This window comes from Cibotium barometz, chromosome 17 (genome assembly GCF_041138505.1).
Source record: "Cibotium barometz isolate CiBa-2024 chromosome 17, ASM4113850v1, whole genome shotgun sequence".
NCBI classification, from domain to species: Eukaryota; Viridiplantae; Streptophyta; class Polypodiopsida; order Cyatheales; family Cibotiaceae; genus Cibotium; species Cibotium barometz.
Window position 1 is genome coordinate 22,194,414 of NC_141062.1, and position 22,319 is coordinate 22,216,732.

The window sequence follows — 22,319 nt, forward strand, 5'->3', positions numbered from 1 at the left end:
CAGATTGTATGGACTGCATGTCAATCCCATAGCCTAGACTAGTTCATTGAAGATCTTGCCAAGATGAGGTGGATTGCTGACATCTTTGACACTACCTGTAGCTTGGTGAAGTTTGTTACCAAGAGGCCCAAGGTCTTGGCAATGTTTCGTGCCAATAGTGTCCTTGAGCTTTTGAAGCCCTCACAAACCAGGTTTGCATATATGTTCATTGTGGTTGGAGGGTAGTGAGAGTCCGACAGGGACTCATGCGCACAATGGTTAGTCGAGAGTGGATGAGCTGGGAGGACCATGAGCACCCGAAGGCAATTGCTTTTGCACACAGAGTGATGCAAGAAGATTGGTGGAAGGAGGCAGAGGCTTTATTGAGAGCTCTTCAACCAATCTATAGTGTTCTTCGCATCACTGACATGGAGGGCAGCACTCTTGGGCTCTTGTACGAGTTCATGGACCGGATTGGAGAGGCTCTTAACCGATGCACTCTCTTGAGAGATGAGAGGTACTGAACTTCCAACTAGTTGCCTTCTTGTTGTAACTTGTAAGTTGTATCGTACTATGATCTATCGTAGCCTGTAGGAGTGAGCTAATAGGTTTGATCATTCATGGCTAATTTTCAAGATTGAGGACATTCGACGGGTTTGGAATGACCGGTGGGATTGGTTCCATAGACCAATCCATGCGGTTGCCCACATAATGCACCCTCTCTGGCGTAGTGAGGCCCAGTATATTAATGAAGAGTTGGAAGATGGATGGCAAGATTACATTCAGAAATGGACAAGAGGAGACGTGGAGCTCATGAGACGCTTGGAGGATGAGCGGCTAGTGTATTGGAATGCCAGCCACGCATTTGGTAGACAGATTGCATGCATGCGAGAGACACAGCTTTAGCCAGTCTCATGGTGGGAGAAGTATGGGATCAGTAGCCCTCACTTGGTGAGTACAACTCTAAGAGACAAGTCTGTTATTTACATAATACATTGATCAATGATGATTATACTTAGACTTTAGTACCCTCAGCCCTCTACTTACAAAGTTTCTGTATTTAAATGGCAGAAACGCCTCGCCATTCGAGTCCTCTCACAGGATTGCAGTTCGGGTTCTGCTGAGAGAAACTGGAGCACATGGACCCTCTTCCATACAAAGAAGAGGAACAGGTTATCTACTACTCAGTTGGAGCGGTTGGTGTATTGCCATTGCAATCTCCGCCTAATTGAACAGTCGGGCAATCCGATAGAGCCTCGTCAGGTCAAAATCGACATTGAGAAGATGAAAGATGTCCCAAAGATTCCTCACGAGGAGCGCGACATATATGCCATGTTGTATGAGGAGTTGATGGCACCTGCTCATGGCACACGAGCATCTACAGTAACATTATCAAGAGGTGCTAGTACTAGTGCAGCAGCTGAGACGAGTGTGGAAGATGAGCCAGCATCATCCTCTTTTGAGAGTGACATTGAGTGAACCGAGGAGAGTACTGATGAGGACATCAAGGATGTTGAGGATTGAGTGCCCAGTTGGCAGTGCCCACACTCCATATTGAGGACTCTAGTCTTTGCGGCTATCATGCTCCTCTAGTTTACTATTTGTCATCATTCATGCATGATTGCATCTTTCAGGCTTCAACATGCTTTACTTTGTGTATTTCAGACTTCAATTTACTTTTTTTGTATCAGCTCAGGATTCAGACTTTTTGTGATCCCTTTGAGTGCCATTATTGAGTAGTTGCCATTATTGATGATGAAATCCAGATCTTGATTCTTGATGTTGCCAATTTATTTATGCCGATTGGCCAGTGACTCAGTTGGGTGCCCACTGTAAGTGGGTCACCCGGATTCTTTAGTTTTAGCTTGTAAACATGTTTTAATGTGTAAATGATGCATGTTTCATATTGTTTTGCAGGGAAGGCAACATATTTTTAACATATTATAAACCTGTATATAAATTTTGAGGCATGTACCCGCCCTTTTTGTATGAAACGTTTTTGAAACTTCTGGAAAATGAATGAAGCGTTTCTGAAACGTTTATGAAACACGTTTCATGAAACGCCTGGCAACTATGGTCATTGTACTGTTTACTATGAGATCCGAGGGAGGTACCACTGTTCCGTGAAGGCTTTGGACCTTTGCGTCGGATCATGGACTTTGAAAGGACCAAAGGTGCTTAGGGCTCTTCATACTTGAGCTTAGACGCCACAGTGAGAGCCTATTGAGGGACACGAGGGCAGTGGGACCAGAGCCGCCTAGCCAGAGAGCCCTCACATATTTTTTCAAAGCCAACACTGTAACCCCATCAGCCTCTACTCCCCCATCTACAGACCACCCTCCAGAGGAGTCATCTGAACAGAGCCATTGCCATCTGTAGAGCAAGACGCCCACGACCACGAGGATCGCTCGCGTCCACGACTCCCTCACCATCGGCAGATTCGAGCCATCATTGCCCACCACCGGAGGGGTTTACCGTGACGATTCAGCTGTTCAGTTTTCAGCTCTTAACTCTCTTAGGATGTTACTATTTTCATTCTTTCTTTCAGATTTGTTATGATGAGACATCATCATCATCAGTTGTACCTTGTTTTGGTCTCATGGGCCATTTCGGCCTTTAGAAGACATTAATATATCTTTCTTTCTTTCCAGTATTTTCTACTCTGTATCATCTCGGAGTCTTACAGTTCTGTTCTTATAACTGTAGGACAATCAGTTTGTTGTACTTTTTAGTCTCATTTAGTTGTTCTCTTTGATGAGACACCAACTTCAGATGTACTCTCAGTTTTGGTCTCATAGGCCACTATGGCCTCTTAGAGACGTTAATACATCATTTCATTTCTCTCTCTCTCTCTCTCTCTCTCTCTCTCTCTCTCTCTCTCGGCCTAGATACATGGAGGGCTTTTTACCACACGGCTCCCGAGTGGCTATTGGTCAGCTCAGAGTTTCATCACACCGATTGGAGATTGAGACTGGCAGAGCAGCACGGATCCCCTGAGAGGAGAGGGTATGCAGATTGTGCAGAGAGGAGGTGGAGAGTGAAGAGCATTATGTATGCAGATGCAGAGCATATACAGCCATCAGAGAGAGATATCCCATTTTATTCAGAGAGCCACATTCCCTACGCCAGATCTTTGAGGCAGCAGACCAACGCATACTGGGGAGATACATTCTAGACATACAGCGCCACAGAGAGACATTATTACAGGCTCAGACAGCTCCAGAGGGGGGGCGACAGACACAGATTACTACATTTTTTCAGAGATCCATACCCATCCCAGCCCCTACACGGCAGGGAATTACTCTCCAGAGAGCAAAGACACTTAGAGCCCGCAGGAGACAGAGGACACCTGGCTTTCGGACACCACGCCTATACCAAAGAGAGATGACAGAGATCAGAGCTCAGTTTCACAGAGAGGGTGCGGAGCGACTGGCTCGCTTCAGAGCACACCCAGGCATGTTCTTCAGGGAGCTGTGGACACCCCCTTCACTGATGTATACCATTTTATACCCCCAGTATGGTACAGGATGGAGCTAGCTAGGTTGCATATCATGATTGTATACTCCATGCATATAGCTTTGCATTCTCCTAGTAGTAGAGCTCCATCCCCTGCACACCCAGATTCAGCTTTTTTATTCAGTACTTTTTCATTTTGTTGGGATGACAGAGGATACCCCATACAGGTACTCCGATTTGTCTCATAGGCCGAGTTCGGTCTTTTGGAAGACGTTAATAAAATCTTTCTTTCTTTCTTTCTTTCTTTCTCTCTCTCTCTCTCTCACACACACACACACACACATGCAATTATGCCATATGGATAGCATTGTATCACTTCGCTCTCATAGACCCATTGGGTCTTTAGGAGACATTTAATATAACTCTCTCTCTCTCTCTCTCTCTCTCTCTCTCTCTCACACACACACACACAATATCATGCTAGTTGCAAAATAGAGAGGGCATTCTTCATGTTTTCTATCTAGCCACAAATCGATTCTTGCGGGTGCTTCACTTGTGTTGCTAGCAGCCCCATTTAGGATTCCCTCAAGAAACTCTTTATGCCCATGCCTTGTCCATTTCCTAAGCCTAATATGTGCCAAGCGGTCTCTCTAAACCTTGTTCTTTACACCCCTTTGGTGTACCTCTTATTTGTTGCCTCAATTAATATCTTGGGTCTAAGTGTCACCACCTCCTGGGAAAGGTTCTCCAGGTGAGGCCAAAAGCACCCGGAGAGAAGGAATTCGAGCAGCCCTGGCAGCAATTTGGGGGGGGAGGACCTATCTCACTATAAACCTTATGGTAACCGGGGAGCCAATGGCTCCTGCCAAAGGGCCTGAACCGGGAGAGAAGCCACGGTGCCAACAAGCTAAGAACACGTGCCTCCTGAATCAATATCGGGCTCCGTGCCATGGTGCTCTCAACTAGAGCTACCGAGTTGAACTCAATCCTGACGTGAGGCTTGGGATTTCTATCCGGCCTCACATGGTGCTCTAGAAGTGAGCTTGCTTGTACCGAATATGTTGCATCTATATGGGAGCATCTTGAGGTGGAGTAATGTACATGCCGACCAGTGGGACAAGGGATCCCGTGCCTTGAACACCCATAAGCCTACTCTCATCACTTTTATGATCCCTCTTGTAATCGTGTCGCATTTTGGAATGTAAGCTACATCATTTTGTGGGTTGAACCCCTCTCTTTCATGTGATACAATTTTCTGTTATCGGCAAGGTAGCCCGTCATCTTTTTGGTCATAACTCTCACATACGGAATCTGTTTTCAGTGTTCTATAGCTAGAAATGACCGGTTTGTCACCCTCTTCGAGAAGAGCTATAGATCATCACATGCAACATTGAGCAACCATTGTCTGTTTTCAGTTGAGGCCTGTAAATTTCAGTCGTGTGCGGGTAACTCGGACTCGAATCGTGTCCTAAGCACCCCGGCCCATGACACTTGGTATCAGAGCAAGAAGCACCACGATGCGGTGAGTTGTGCCCACACACATGCCAAAAGGTAAAGCACTGGAAGGTGATTTCATTGACGCGGAAGAAGCTACGAGATTGGAGGAGGAAGCCAGATGTGAAAGAAAAACAGAAATTGATGCCAAGATAGCGGCATGGATTCGCCAAGAACAGCTCAATAAATGCATTGAGTCAAGAGCACACAACACTCAACAAGACTAAATGGATGACCCAAGGGGTCAAGGGCCATGTTGGCAAGCATATCAAGATAACAAGATGAACTGGCTAGAAGGCATGCATGCCTCGTTAGCAAAACAAATACACAAGCAAGACAAGAGTCGAACGCCGTCACCAAAACGTGCAAGGTCGAGGTTCCCCTCACGGCGTCCCAAATGGCAGGACATGAGGGGAGATTATGACTCTTCAGATGAGGAATACGGAAACATAAGCCGTTACCTCCATAGAAATTCACAGGGCAAAGAGATTCACTGATTGTAACAAGGTGGATCCAGGAGACAAAGGACTACCTCACCATGATCAAGGTTGCAAGTAAACATTGGATTCGAGTGGCATCTCAGTTGCTATCAGGGGATGCATACACTTGATTCTTGGCAGGAGATTTAAAGAGACCATGGCTACAATGAACTTTGTGCCACGCAACGAGGTCTTCCGGGTACGCTCTACGACTGGCATAACCTCAAACATGCAAATGGAAAATTGCGAGAATACATTAACAAGTATAGGCAACTTATGCTACAAGTAACAAATATACGTGCTACCGATAGATTGCATGGATTCTTATTTGCGTTGCATGATTGGACCCGAAGAGAAATTGAAAAGCAAGAGCCGGATAACTATGAAACAACACTTACAATGGCTGAGAGGTTGTCAGATACCGAGAGCCGAAAATGGCAAAATAAGACTAATGACGTGGGGACGAGAGGACAAACCTCAGGACGGAAATGAAGGAACCCCGAGTGAATCCAGAGGGGAAACATCGGAGACAAGCTCGCTCTGGTCGAAGCCAAGTGGACCCACAATACCTATGGAAATAACTCATTCAATAGAAATACTGTGCAAGGGCGACGACTGCCCAGTGAACAACCACATCAAGATATGCCAATGTTGCAAGGTGCACCCTTCCGCCTCCCACACGACCGTGCAAACATTGCAGAGGCATGCACCACGACAATGAATGCAACAAACGGACCGTGCAGAGTCGAGTCACCACTCTGCAGGCACAAGGTCAAGATGATATTTATGAAAGGATGGATCGATGGAGGATTACCGAGATTGGATACATAAACGTCCTCTTGACGAGGAGATAGCCCACCGAGAGTAGGAGCCGTGAAGGTAGTACCGAAATGTATGGCCGCGCAGTGGCGACAATGCAAAATGTATACTTTGAGGCTAAAGTGGATGATGTTAAAGTAGCAAGTTATGCTGGAAACAGGAGCTATCCATAATTTCATCACCCCAGACTGTGCTAAAAAGTTGGGAGTGAGGATGTGCGACTCTAACAAGCTATCAGTTTCCTTCATTCGGGGCAAAGACAATAATGTGAAGATGGCTTACAATGTGGTGGTGCGAGCGGGCACATAGAAAGCTCGATTAGACTTCATAGTGGTGTCCATGGATGCGTTTGAAGTGATCGTGGGACTCACTTGGGTAGATAAATGCCTCATCACTTTCATGGAAAAAGGTATGAACACTATGATACTAGATATGCAAGGCTCAAGAGTAACCGTGCCATGCATTCGACCTCGAGTGGGAGATAAGCAAATTGATACCAACAGTGGAAGCAAGGTTGAAAGCAATGTAATGCAAAAAGTTGGAACTAGCCGTCTTCAAGGAGCAACAACAAGTCGCAAGCTAATGCCAAAATGGTGTAGTGCTAAGGAAGCCGAGAGGGCAACCAAACAAGGATGCCAAATTCACGTATGCGTTATGAAAGTCAGTGATGGAGATCGGGGGAAATGCAAGATAGGTGATCCCAAGATACAAGGAGTTCTGAATGAATTTCGAGATGTAATGCCCGAGAAATTGCCCCCTGAGCTACCACCGATAAGATTGAACTCATACCAAGACACAGCCCTCCACCTAAGGCTCCATATAGAATGGATGCCACAAAGCTCAAGGAGCTTAAAACCCAACTAAGAGAATTGCCTGACAACGGAATGATTAGGTCTAGCAAGTCGCCATATGCTGCCCCTCAACTGTTCGTATCAAAGAAGGACGGGTCAGCCAGGTTCTGCACCAGCTATAGGGCCCTTAATAAAATAACTATCAAGAATACATATCCCATCCCAGTAATTGAAGAACTAGTAGACCAACTCACTGGAGCAAAATATTTTACAAGAATCGACTTGAGGCCACGTTACCATCAAATTAGAATTGCTCAAGATGACATTGAGAAAACGGCTTTCCGAACGAGATACGCAAGCTAAGAGTGGTTGGTGTTGCCTTTTGGGTTGACGAACGCACCGAGGCACCATGATGAATGATATATTCAAAGAATACCTAGATGAATTCTTGATTATATACATTGATGACTTGCTCACTTATAGCAAAACTCTAAAGGAACACTTGAGAAAGGTGATGCAGTTGTTATGCAAGCACAAGTTATATGCCAAACTTAAAAAGTGTGAATTTGCAATAACAGAAGTGGAATTCTTGGGACTTATAATAGTGAACCAAAAGGGGGTGCAAGTAGACCCCAAGACGATAGAGACAGTGGTGAAGTAGAGTGCACCCCGTAATGTGCATGAAGCTTGAGAGTTTGTGGGATTCACACAATTCTGCCATAAATTTGTAAAAGATTTTAGCAAGAAAGCCGCGCCACTGACTGATATCACCAAAGGGATTAAACCCTTTAGATGGACTGAGATAGAGAGTAGTGTCAGAATTTGAACGCGAAAGCATACACGAGAGAGAGAGAGAGAGAGAGAGAGAGAGAGAGAATTGATAGGCAAAGCGGCCTTTGATTAATGCAGAATGAGTGAGTTTACAAAGGTGATTAATCTATGCTTATATACCTCTCAATAGAAGTGGCCAACTCCCAATAGAATAAATGAAACACTTATCCAACAAGGAGGCTATTCACTTTAGAGATGCACATTTCTAACACCCTCTCTACAGCTCACAGTGAACAGAAAAATAAAGAAGTGAGTTGCTGAAGATGCAACCATGGACCCTCCAGCACCACGAATACTAGAATCACCTCGGAGTGAGCATCAGTCAACCTGAGTCCCCAAAAAACTGTAGACCACCATGATCAACAAAGAAATCACCAAAGTAGATATAGAATTAGAGTCGAAGAAGAAGCTTCGTCCATTATCCCATGTCTCGTAACCACGAACAATCAGCTGGAGACACATCTCAGCCAATAGCTCCTGCTAAACCAAGCTTTGGATAGTGCACATCCATAGCCCCGGTACCATAGAACTTGCCTTACCTGCCAGATTTCAACAAATGTGAGAGCTGCAATCAACCCTCCTCCCTTCCACAAACCCTCTCTGGCTGGAGCACGTGGAAGGAGTCAATAAGACTAGAAAGCCTCATTGGTGGGAACTGCCTTAGCCACCGTGGCTGAAGCAGTATCCCCAGAATTAGAATCATTATCTGAATCCCTCTCTGAATCCTTGCTCTTTTTAGGAAGCTTGTCTTTCGCCTGCGAGGATTTGTCCTTCTTCTGGGGACATTCCCTAGACAAATGACCTTTCTTACCACAAGAGAAATAGCGAGATCGGGCTTTCTTCTTTGTGTTGGCACTTGCAAGAGCCTGATCACCGGAACGAACAGAATGATTTTGTAACTTGTCTTGAGAGATAAGAACCATCTCTTCTTCTTCCAAAAGAAGAGAACTCAAATTTTCAAAATCAAGCTTGTCCTTGGAGATCTGGGATCTTAGGGCTCTGGCAACCATATCATACTCAGGAGGAAGCTTTGTAAGGATCAATGCTTCAAGCTGCGAAGAGGTCAAAGTAGCATTCATTGCTAGTAACTGGTCATGAATACCCTTGGCCTTCATTAAGAAACCTGCATAAATCCACCGGTTGGAAATTGAAGATTGTATAACTGACCTTGAAGAGTGACGGCCCGCATTGATGAATCCCTAGCATAGAGATGCTCCAATCTGGACCAGACGGTGTGGGCGTTGGACAATGTTTGCACTGCCAGAGATATCTCGGGGGAAAGACAACGCACAATTGCCGAAAGCACCTTGGCGTCGCGATCGTTCCAATCCTCGAGTTCCTCCTGAAACTCATCCTCTTTGGCTTGAGTCCATCTACAAGTGCTGGCTAGAAGAGGACGTTCCGATTGCTTCTCAGTGCCTTGAACGAGTTTCCATAGCCCCTTGTGAATGAACCATACCCGCATAAGTAACTTCCAATGAGCATAGTTATCACCAGTCAACTTATCATCCTTGCTGGCGCAAGGCAAACTCATGCTTGCAAAACAAAAGACACACCACCGCATGCAAGCCTTTGAAATAAACCTGTGTAGCTAGAGAAGAGGGGTGAGAGAGGTGCGTGGGAACAAAGCTCACAAAGGGGTTGCCGCTTTGAAAATGGTCACACCACGATGGTAGGAAAATAACCAAAAACCTTGCCTTGCATGGGAACCAACGCCCGGCAAAATTTTAACACTGCAATTGATCGCTTGGTTGGCCTCACCCCTCGCCACATATGCTCGCACGGTGTTTCTTGCCCGCTTTGCTCCTCACTCTCATCCGGACCAGCCAGTGCCCACCGTAAGCACCCACGTGTCACCCGAAGCCAGCTTCGAGCCTCCACCACCAGACGCCGCCGGCCAATGTGTTCACAGTGCTGCCCCAGCCCCTCCTCGCCTTGTCTCTGCAGCAAAGCCGAAGCACAGCACACAAGAGCAGCTGTCTGCAGACAGCGAAGCAGAAGCACAGCCAACAGCACACACCGCCTTCCGACTACTTCACGGCCGCCGCCAATACAGCCCGCAAGCAGAAACGCAACTCTTGTTCTCAACTTCTGCTACGTGCGCTTGAGGATCGCTGAGCCAAAATGCTCTGATACCATGTCAGAATTTGAACGCAGAAGCATACACAAGATAGGAGAGAGAAAGAAAGAAAGATATATTAAGCGTCTACTAAAGACCCAATGGGCCTATGAGACCAAAGTGGTACAATAATGTCCATGGCATATCTCATCATGGAATGGAAAATAAAATAGAATGAAAACATAAATATAACTATCTCACTGAGAATTGATAGGCAAAGCGGCCTTTGATTAATGCAGAATGAGTGAGTTTACAAAGGTGATTAATCTATGCTTATATACCTCCCAATAGAAGTGGCCAACTCCCAATAGAATAAATGAAACACACTTATCCAACAAGGAGGCTATTCACTTTAGAGATGCACATTTCTAACAAGTAGAGCATTTGAGAAAATGAAGATTGCAATGTGCTGCACACCAGTATTGAAACTCCCCGAATTCAACAAAGAATTTGAAATACACACAGATGTATGAAATGGGACCTTAGAAGGAGTATTACTACAAGAAGGACATCGAATGGCATATGAATCAAGAAAATTCACAGATGTAGAACAGCGTTGGACAACGAATGAAAAGGAAATGCAAGCTGTCGTGCATTGCCTTAGGAAATGGCGACATTATGTTCAAGATAAACACACAAAGGTGTACACCAGTAAGATATCATTAAAATATTTTCAAACCCCACCGAAGTTGTCACCGAAGTAGGACAGATAGCATGACTTTATGACTTGGACATCAAGACTGGGAAAAAAGAATTTGATGCCTGATGCCTTAAGCCGAATGCCACAAATCAATGTAGTCAGTGTGGTAAACAGTTAAATATCAGACACAATCCGGAAAGCACAAAAACATGATATAGCAGTGGTCAGAATGGCAATATACTTGCATAACAGTAAAACGACAGTGGGATTGCTTGAGTTCAAAGATGGATTGCTTTATATCCATCAGAAGGTGTATATGTCTAATGTCCATGAATTGAAAGCCATGCTCCTCTAGGAAACCCACGGTTGCAAATTGGCAAGACATGGAGATCAGAAACAAATTACAAAGGCACTTCTTTTGGCCCCAAATGCAGGAAGATGTGATCGAATATATTCGCACATGTCCCACTTGTCAACTCATCAAGACACAACGAGTAAAGTAGACTTATTGCAGACTACGCTCGTCCCGTCCACGCCGTGGGACATTCTGAGCATGGATTTCATTGTGGACCTCTCAAAATCTCATGGATACAATACCATCTTCGTAGTGGTCAACTATTTTTTAATTTATCCTATCAAAACCACCCTTAACAGCTTACCAAACAACCAAATTATATTTTAGTCAAACATTCAAATATCATGGCTTGCCTACAACAATTGTGTCAAATAGAGACAGCAGATTTATCAACAATATGTGAAGAGAACTTCTCAAGCTGCTTGATACTCAATTACGGATGTCATCAGGCTACCACCCTCAAACAGAAGGCCAAACAAAAAGGATTAACCAAGGCATTGAAGATTACATCTGAAGTTATGTTCGAGCAGATCAAAAGGATTTGGCCAACTACTTAGAGATCTTAGAGTTTCACTACAATAATTCTGTTCACAGTGCCGCCGGTTACACACCCTATGAACTGGCCACCGACAAAGAAGTGATTACACCATTAGCAATTACAACCGAGGATGCAAATGCAGAAGAGGCAAAAAAGGATGCGAGTAGCCAAACGAAACTTGGAAAAGAGCAAAGTCCAATATGTAAAACATGCTAATGCCAAGCGCCGCCATCAACAATTCCATGAGAGAGATTTGGTGCTCATAAGTACGCAAAACATTGCATTGCCAATGAACCTTACTCCTAAACTCAACCCCACCGATTCTATGGTCTCTATCTGGTCCTCAAGTCCTACACTGGGATAACTTACAAGATTGAACTACCACACAATGTGCATATTTATAATGCTTTTCATGTCAGTCTGCTCAAGAGATTCTATCCGGATGAACGTTTTGGCCGACATGTGCCGATGCTCGAGGACAATGCAACACCTGCTACCACAACCTTAGAGCCAGACCTCATCTTGAAATCGCATTTCAAACGCAGCAAACGCGGCCAGCCTGAATTTTATGCCAAATGGAAATATCGTGCCATAACCAATTGACCATGAGTGCCAGAAGATAAAATGCTTCAACTGGCACGCCACCTCGTTTTACAGTTCTATCACATCCCGCGCATAGCGGATGATCTTATGTAGAATTAACAGCTTGAAAGAGACTTCAAGCTCTCCAAAAGGGGGTTGTATGTGAGACTTGGGATTTCTATCTGGCCTCACATCATGGTGCTCTAGAGATGAGCTTGCTTGTACTGAATATATTGCATCTATATGGAAGCACCTTGAGGTGAAGTAACGTGACCTAGCCCGACCTCTCCTACCTATGTCTTAATACATGCCAACTTATCGAACACCCATAAGCCTACTCTCATCACTTTTGTGATCCCTCTTGTAATCGAGTCAAATTTTGGAATATAAGCAAACATCATTTTGTGGGTTGAACCCCTCTCTTTCATGTGATACAGTTTTCTGTTTTCAGCGAGGCAACCCGTCACGTTTTTTTGTCATAACTCTCGCACCTTGAGGTGGAGTAACGAGAGTCGTGACCTAGCCCAACCTCTCCTACCTATGTCTTAATACATGCCGGCTTGTTGGACAAGGGATCCCATGCCTCAAACACCCATAAGCCTACTCTCATCACTTTTGTGATCCCTCTTGTAATCGTGTCACATTTTGGAATATAAGCAACATCATTTTGTGGGTTGAACCCCTCTCTTTCATGTGATACAGTTTTCTGTTTTCAGCAAGGCAGCCTGTCACGTTTTTTGTCACAACTCTTGCATAGGGAGTCTGTTTTCAGTGTTCTATAGCTAGAAACGACCAGTTCGTCACTCTCATCGAGAAGAGCTATAGGGCATCACATACAGCATTGAGCAACCATTGTCTGTTTTTAGTTTAAGACTGTAAATTTCAGTCCCGTGCAGGCATCTCGGACCGGATCGCATCCCAAGCACACCGGCCCGTGACACCTAATGTAACCTTCGCCCCAGAACTAGACATCAATAATCCGGCCATGCTCTCCCACAAGGGCTGACTGTAGGAGCTCCTTGATCTGGCCACGCATTCGTCTATTGCCGAAACTTACAGACGAGGGTGGTGGCCTCCATGGCAAGAATGATTTTGATGTCGAGGTCCTTTTTATTCCACAAAAGGGCGGACATCTCAACATGACAAACAAGGCGTCCAAGTGGGCATTAGACGAGGTGAACCACTAGATGTCCAGCTCACAGACGAAGAAAAAAAATATTGTGAACGCACACAAAGATGCTGCCCAGGCTGGATAACTGGCAAAGTTGATGCGCCACCTCCTGCTATGTTACCAGCATTTTCAAACTTGTTGTGTGAACCAATCAACCGACAGCTACCCAAATGCCTCTATGAACCTTGGTGGCTGGATACTGGTGAACCCAGCCTAATATTTAGACATGTTACTTTCAATTATGATCTGAATCACCTTGTTTTAAATTTGGTTAAGGGAAAAAACACATCGAGTTTTAAATGTATTAACAAAACTTCAAAAGTGAACAATGCATTACCATTGCTGGACATTCTTATCTGACAACCAATTCTCATTCCACCAATAAATGAAATTGAGGATAGCAAGCAACTGGACCACGAGAAAAATCCTGCCACAAACATCAATAACAAAGAGCGTGTTAAAACATTTTTAGCATCAAAATCTGCATCAATAGCTACAAACATCAAAACCATTCTAAAGAATTAAGTCTTATGTCAAACTGGGGTTTCATGACTTTCATCACTGGAAAAGCATACTGATACCCATGCCTTTGCCATCTATGGCTATTTAGATAGCATCTCTAAAAAAATCACTGTTCAGTCGTCTACAATCCAGTTGAAAGTTCTTAAAGGTTGGGAAGGGTCCAAAACATTTACCCTCCTCCAAACCTGGCGACTTCACCTACATAATCAACATTTGAAAATCAGAACATGATAATCAACGTACTTTGTGAACAGTGTGAGATAATACTCTAACGATGCTATAATTCTGGAACATTGATGGTTATATCACCAAGCCAGTAACAAACTTTTTTCCGCCAAAGAGAAGGTCTTTCCAGACAAAGCCCCCATCCATGAAAACGGGTAATCTTGCCCCCCCATCCCTCATGAGCATGTGTATGTAAAGACCTAGTGCTTGTTCAAAAATTTTGATAATCGAAATTGAGGGGCATGATAAGGTTAGAAGGCATTACCATAGAATTTGATGCATGTTGGTGGCATGAAGAAAGGAATGACCATGAATGATATCCATAACAAGCTTTTGATAGGCCACCATCCTGTGTGCCATAAGTCACGAGGATCTGTAGTTTTGTGTGTCCCAACAGTGCTGATATACATGGTGAAAAAGAAACACTACAAAAAATCAAGGAGAAACCAGGTAGCCGAGCATTCAAACAAGATAGAATACAATAGAAGTCTCTTTTCTGAGAAAAAAACAGCATAGAATAATTGACCTCGAAAACTGAAGGCATAACGCAAACTGGTAATGAACCATGGGTATAAAAGTCAAATGAAAGGATACAAAACAACCAAAGCTCACACGAAGCACACCCTCAGAGCCTAAGCATATGGGGTCTCCTCCACAATATCTAAGATCTGTAAAAATTCAACAAAAATAGAAGTTATCAAATAAATGCTTCAAATAGATTCTTCACCCTTAACGATGTCATTCTTGCATGCCTTATCTTGTCAATCAGATGCTCTTAACTACTGTGTGTTCTCGCTCAACAGCTTAAGCGTTGCCACAACATTATGTGCACCACCCGTCATATCCGCCTCTAGTCAAAAGATCTTCAAGCTTCATAGATTCCCAAGCATGATATGCGGCTAATCAAGGCTAAACCACACACACAAGGCTCTGGTCAAAATATCTTCAAGCTTCACAGTTTCCCAAGCATGATTTGGCTAATCAAGGCTAAAATTAGAGTCATGAGGATGATGAGTAGTCTGAGGGTTAAGAGGAGTTCACACATGCAGTTTGAGGATTATATGGCCCAAGCTACGATATCAGAGGAACGCATTGAAGCTTGAACTGAAAGACCAAAAGATGAAGCAACAGCAAGCCATGTTGAACACTTTGCAGCAATAAAATATGCTCAGATTCACGCCCTCCAACGAAGCCTCCTGCCATTACCCTCGTTGCCATAGTACTTTGACCCATGTCCTAGAGTACTTTGACCAATGTCCTAGAACAAATCAGTTTCTCCAAGTATGGCGGCAAATAGAACCCCACAGTCATTAGCTCATGGTTTCATCGGGTCCAGCTGTACTTGAGCAATAGTAGCAATACACCATAAATCACTAGAATGTGGTCTCAACGTCAATCTCCTGTCACCCATGACCCAGATAAAGAAACTTGTTCAATTTTACGAGGTGGCATTCAAGGAATTCCACTGCTCCCATGGGGATTGCAACTATGAATGAAAGGATTTCAGGACCATCCTTCAGAAGTGCTTCTTTTCTGTCATGTGCAAGTATTGCCATGAACATTGTCTGGAGCTAATCCTGAAGAGGCAACCAGAAAAACAGATTGAGAACCAGGAAGTTTTGAGCATGAGGTGTAGATTGGCAAGGGTTGGACTTGGACTTGGATGCTCTGTCGACTGCATGACAGGGTGCTGTCGGCTGCATACAGGGGCTGTCGGCTGTACCAAAAGGCAAGGCGGCTGCAAGCGCATCATTACATGGGATTTATGACCAATCGGCTGGCCGACCAGCAGTCGGCCAGCACTCCAAGGGGTCCAAGAGCCTATATAAAGGCACAGATGCTCATTGTGTAGACTCATTCACTCCACTAGGGAGTGGGTCCAGCATTAGGACTATTTTGGGGTGTTTCCTCCTTTTCAGGAAGGCAGCCTATGGCTGTAGATTTAGGGTACCTTTTTGTACCATATGAATATATGGAATTTCCAGCTAACTCTCTCTCTCTAGTCTCCCTTCTGTCTGCATTTTTGCATCAACATCTTCTAAGTGGTGTTTAGGGTTGAAAGAAGATTCTCAGAGCTTCTAGTATTCCATGGAAGTGAAGGAGAAGATCCAAGGGCCTACTTGCGAGAGTTTAGTCGAGCATGTAAGATAGCAGAGATACTTCCTGATTTCTTGGAAGGTGCAACTTTGGCATGGCATGAAGGCTTGCCAAAAGATTCTCAAAAGGATTGGGAAGAGCTAACCAAGGCAATGAAGGAGACGTTTGGGTTAGTGGAGTCACCAAATGTTTTGCTTCTACGATTGAATCAGCTTTCTCAAAAAGAGAGGGAGTCGGTTTCTGCTTTCTCCATGAGGTATGAAGCCTTATTCAACAAATACATGCATGCCTCCTTACATGTTGTAGTTGCTTCTTCTCCTTCTTCTTCCATGGTGAATTCTAAGAGCTCCTTGGCAATGGAGCACCTAAAAATGAGCCGGTTTGTCATGGCCTTGGCTCCTTCTTTGCGAGGAAAGGTCTTAAGCAAAGACCCCAAAAGTTTTCAAGAAGCCCTTCGGATTGCTATGAAGAAGGAGGCTGCCCTTCAAATTGAGTCAACACTTTAGGCTTCCATAACGACTTAAAAGGATCAAAATGCTCATATCACATTTGGCCAACTCCTTGCACTTTCCCCAAAGCTTAGAAAAGAGTGGGGGAGATTAGTAAGCAAAAGAGAAGGAAAGAGAAAGAAGAAGAAGGGTGATGAGACTCCTACAACTCAAAAGGTGGACATTGATGTAAGAGATGATATTTCAGTGGTCGATGTCATCATAGATGAGCAATCCATATCTAATGCATACATTGATGGGGGTGCTTCCATCAATGTGATGAGTGAGAAGACAATGAAGGATGTGGATTTGAAGCTATCCTCCGCTAATTCTCCATACCGCATCAAACTTGCAAATAACACTAGGGTGAAAACCCTAGGAGTAGTAAGAGATTTGGATGTAGATGTTTATAGAATTTCTGTGCCTACTACTTTTCAGGTGATTCCTAACAAGCCTGATGCTAGGGCTTATCCTTTAATTTTGGGAAGGCCATAGCTACGCAAAGTGAAGGCAGTTCAAAAATGGGAGACAGGTGATCTCATTCTTTAAGGGGGCAGCAAGAAGGTCCCGTACAACATCAAGAGACGGCGCCAAGAAATGATAAGAGATGAATCCTCAACTTCTGAAAGTTCAGAGTCAGAATCATCCGATGAGGAGACAAGTGGTAGCTCAGAGATTTCCATCTCAGAAGGAGAGGTGGAAGGAGTTGCATTTGGTCTTTGCCTCGGAATAGATCGGGGAGACATGAAAGAGACAAAACCTTAGAAGGAGAAGATTCTTCAACCATGATCTTGAGAGACGGTGTGGACCTCACTAGTCTGCTAACAAAGTGAACTTCTTCTTCATGAGTCCATAACAGATAATGAAAGGAAGGATTACTTAAAAATGTTAGATGGATTTCCTAATCTTTTTGCAAATAGCTACTCACAAGTACGCTAAGTTACCTTAGTGGAACACAGAATTAACCTCAAACCCCAAAGCAAGTCAGTAGTGCAGCGACTCAGGCGATTGGGAGTGGTGCAAGCAAAGATGCTTAAAAGAGAGGTAACTAACTTGCTTGAAGCTGGGTTCATTTTTCTTGTAGAGAATTCAAAATGGATTTCTACAGTTGTAGTCACTCCAAAATGGATTGAAGCTGGGTTCATTTTTCTTGTAGAGAATTCAAAATGGATTTCTTCAGTTGTGGTCACTCCAAAAAAGGGTGAAAAATGGCGTGTATGTGTGAACTTCTGTCCTTTAAATTCATGCATAAAGAAAGATTATTTTTCTCTACCCTTTCAAGATGAGATTTTGGATCAGGTTGCAGGCCATGAGTTATATTCAATATGTGATGGATACTCTGAATACTTTTAAATCCGAATTTGTGATGAAGAAGATCAAAAGAAAACCTCATTTGTCACCCCCTGGGGAGTGTATGCCTATAGGATAATGCCATTCGGCTTGACCAATGCACCAGCAACTTTCCAACGATTCATGAGTCAGGTATTTGCACCCTACTTAGAAAAGTTTATAAGGATCTTCTTGGATAATTTTTACATTTATTCAAGGCACATGGATCATTTGAAAAAATTGAGGTTGGCTTGGCAAAGTATTGATGATGCAAAAGGGTGTCTTAATCTTGAAAAATGCCGCTTAGCCTGTAAAAAGATGGTTCTCTTAGGACATGTCATCTCAGAGGAAGGCATAGAAATGGATACGAGAAGGTATAAGCAATTTTGGCTCTCCACCACCAACCAATGTAAAGGAGGTAAGAAGGATTTTGGGTAAGACAAAGTACTACCAACGCTTTATAAACATGTTCTCTGAGAAGATGTATCCCATAAACTTGTTGACAAAGAAAAATGTTTCCTTCCAATGGGAACCAGAACAAACTCAGTCTTTTTGTTTGCTTAAGGAATGCATGAGCCAGAGTCTAATTGTGCGGTCTCCTAGGTGGGGGGAGGACTTTTATGTGAATCAAAATGTCTCAGAGGTATATGAAGATTTGCAAACACCACCAACTGCTTTCACTATGCATTTTGATGGAGCCTTTAGCCCCTCTAGGCAATGTGGAACTGGGGGGATAGTTTTATTTGACCCAAAAGGAAAGGAGGTATGGGCAAAAGGTAATTAATTTCCAGAAGCTATGTCAAATAATGTGGCTGAGTATAATGCATTGATTTATGGATTGGAAGATTGCTTGAAGGAGAGTGTGAAGAAAGTAGAGGTTAAAGGGACTCCCAACTGCTCATTAAGCAAATGAAAGGAGAATACAAAGCAAAGAGTCCTAATTTGCAAGAATTGTACAAAAGGAGAATGGAGTTAACAGAAGTTTTTGAGTTTTGTAAATTTGTGCATGTTAACATGAAAGATAATCAAAAGACTGATGAGTTGCCTACTAAAACTTTAGCTTCTTTAAAGGTGGCTATTCTTACATTAATGGATACAGGTTGGCCAGAGCTCTAAGATGTTCAACATTACTTGGATAAAGGCCACTCTCCTCCTAGATTAAACCCTCAGCAAAAGCAAAGGCTTATGAGAAAAGCTCGTCCTTATACGATTCTAGGTGACATTCTCTACAAGCAAGGTAAGAATAAGATTCTTAGAAGGGCAGTAAGCTTGGAAGAATCTAAAAAGATTATGGAATTATGTCATGAATGTTCAGGTCACTTTGCCTCAACTAGCACAACTCGCAGGATCCTCAACACTGGGTATTACTGGCCTCGACTCAGCAAAGATGTCTATGAGTGGTGTCGAAACTGTGAAGTGTGCCAAGCATATGGTCGCAAACAATTGACTCCTAGACCCTTAAATCCCATTCCAGCATATGGTCCATTTGAAAGGTGGGGATTAGATTTTGTAGGTCCACTTCCTCGCTCCTCACATGCAGAGTATTACATATTGGTGGCCATGGATTATGCAACGAGATGGACAGAAGCAAAGGCCACAATCAATAATAAAGCAGGGACTGTGTCATTATTTCTTAGAGAGTACATATGTGCTCGATTTGGGTGTCCATTAGAGATACTTACAGACAGAGGGAGATCTTTTAGAAATGAATTGATTGAATTTTTGATGCAAAAATTAAGAATAAATCATGCTATGTTGACTCCTTATTATCCTCAATGCAATGGTTTACTGGAAAAGACTAATGGTTTGCTTTGTGGATCTTTGTCTAAGCTAGTGGATACTATGAAGCGAAAGTGAAATGTGAATTTACCAGAGATCCTATGGGCTTATAGGACCACTCACAAGATCTCCTTTGGTTTCACACCTTTTCAACTAGTTTATGGAGTGAAGGCTTTATAGAGTGGAGGCTATTTTGCCAATAGAATTGAAAATAACAAGCCTCCACACATCTTTTGCACGCTTGAACAATAAAGAAGAAACTCATGTCCAATGCCTGATACAACTTGAGACCTTGGATGAAAAGCGGCTTCAGGCACTTCAAAATTTAGAGGCAGCACAACAACGGCGCAAGGCAAGTCATGACACTCTGACAAAAAAGAAGAAGAAGCCAAAACTCAAGGAGGGAAGCTTGGTTATGAGGTTTGACGGCCGTATGGAGAAGCGGTTAGATAAGAAGCTTCTTTGATGTTGGGAAGGCCCCTTCAGAATAAAGCAGAAGTTCAGAAACAACACCTAAGGCTAGCAGCCAAGACAAAAATCCCCAAATAAGACCTAAAATACCCAAAAAATTTCCCTTTTTAGGGTTGGGAAAATACTGCTTTCACACATCCCCTCTCAGGAAAAAGGGGACCATGAGAGAAGATGATGGATGCCAGGGTCCCACACTGACACACTGGCAAAAGGAATGTATCCCTCTCTAGAAACAAAATCTGATAAAGTCAAAGAGGGCGATCGTGATTGTAAAGGTGGTGAAGATGAGTGGATGTACATGGGTTGATCGTCTCCAGAAGCAAGATCTTGAAGGATGCTCTCCACTGAGTAAGAAGTCCCATTATCTTCTTGAACAAGCTTCCACCTTATTACCATTGCAAAGCCACAAAACTATATACAAAGTTGAAAATAAAAGATATTATTTTTTCATGTCACATCTTTCCCCCTCCCAGCAGATCCCCATGCTTGTCTTGGGGGTTTGCTGGCCATGGTGTCCTAGGATAAAAGATTTTTAGCCGATACTCATTGACACGTCCTGGAACCTCCTGGCCATTTGCATCTTCCAAAAGAAGAATCTTTAGGTTGATCAACCAATAGCTCCCCTCAATATATATAGCTTAGCCTCATCATTTACTATGGTGTACCACTTCATTGCACATATCTAGTACCATATGTTGCTATTGTTGTTGCTGCTGCTTCTACAAGCTCAACACAACATAGCTTTATCCTCCTCGCCTGACATGTAGCACATCAGCATTTCTGGTCTGGCCACACATCGGGACAACAGCCCACCCTCTACTACAAGCCACACCATGGGACAACAGCCCTCTCTGCTACATCTTTTACATCAGCATGTTTTACTTCAGTATTCTTTAGCGTTTTACATCAGCCTTACATCAACATACATGAGCGTTTTACATCGGTCATGCGTACCTCAAGTGGTAAGGAGCAAAGAGGGCTACCGTCCGGAGTGGTGCAAGCTCTGGTGACATGAGTGCTGCGTACCTGAGCTGGTGTCGATGGTGAAGATAAGCAGAGAGTGGGTTGATGTCCCAATGGTATGATGTAGCAGAGAGTAGAGCTTGCACCACTCGGGACAGCAGCCCTCTCTGCTCCTCACCACCCTTCAGGTACGCAGCACCCTTGTCACCAAAGCTTACACCCTTCAGGTATGCAGTACCCTTGTCAACAAAGCTTGCACCCCTCAGGTACGTAGCACCCTTGTCATCAAAGCCTGTACCCTTCAGGTCTTGCAGCACCCTTGTCATCAGAGCTTGCACCACCACCACCACTCTGGATGATAGCCCTCTGTGCTCTTCATCTACCACCTCAGGTATAGCAGCACCCTTGTCACCAGAGCCTACATCACCTAATCTTCCGCTGCCACTACCCCTCTGCCTCCACCAACGCAAGCCTTCGACACCGACTACCTCTCGGAGTGCTTTGCCTCACATCGACGCGAACCTTCATTATCGACCGTGCTTCAACTCCGACATCATCTCTACTTCTGCACTGGTCTTTTCTTCACAAAGTCACCTCACATCAGAGGACTCTTGTACATATGTTCACTCACCATTATATATAGACTCACTCACATATTACATGCTAAGTAGTTTTCACTGATCTCTCGTACATCTGGTCCTTTCGTCCTTTTGCCCTCACATGTTTGTCATACACCTTTGTGAAATCTAGAAAGTCAACAACTATGGACATAGAAAGAGACTTTGTGTCTGTTCAAGCAGTTGCTCAAGGATAGAGAACCAACAACGAGAGGATGTCATAGCCAAGATGACTAGTTTATGGACCTATAGTAGCAAGGAAGTCAATTTTGACCAAAATAGAGGCCACTTGGATTGGTCTTCAGTGAAATCGATAGTCTTGTATAAATATGTATGTATACCATGTGTGTAAATAAGACATATGAGTCAAAAATTCATTAAATGTAACTCTTTAATATTTGTTAAAGGAATTGGAGAATGCAATTTTTTGCAACCTCCAATTCATATATTACATTTCACTAGGTATTTCCAAGGATCATGCTGATCATGGCTAAGTTGTGAAGTGGCTCAAGGAGCCAAAAATATTACATTTCACTAGGTGTTTCCAAGGGTCATAATGATCATGGCTAAGTTA

General features: G+C 43.7%; 1 protein-coding gene across 2 annotated transcripts in view; it reads right to left on the reverse strand.

The window, feature by feature from the left end:
• Window positions 1-22,319, reverse strand: part of LOC147629785 (uncharacterized) — a 51,573-nt gene that overhangs the window by 24,932 nt on the left and 4,322 nt on the right. The window contains exons 2-5 of one of the 2 annotated variants that reach the window (XM_086811311.1): window positions 14,596-14,669; window positions 14,267-14,426; window positions 13,950-13,974; window positions 13,592-13,681 (exon numbers count right to left, since the gene is read on the reverse strand). In XM_086811311.1, the coding sequence (XP_086667437.1) occupies window positions 13,592-13,681; window positions 13,950-13,974; window positions 14,267-14,426; window positions 14,596-14,669 (349 nt within the window). Of the gene's footprint in view, window positions 1-13,591; window positions 13,682-13,949; window positions 13,975-14,266; window positions 14,427-14,527; window positions 14,670-22,319 lie in introns of both variants that reach the window. The other variant, XM_086811310.1, reaches the window with a different exon arrangement.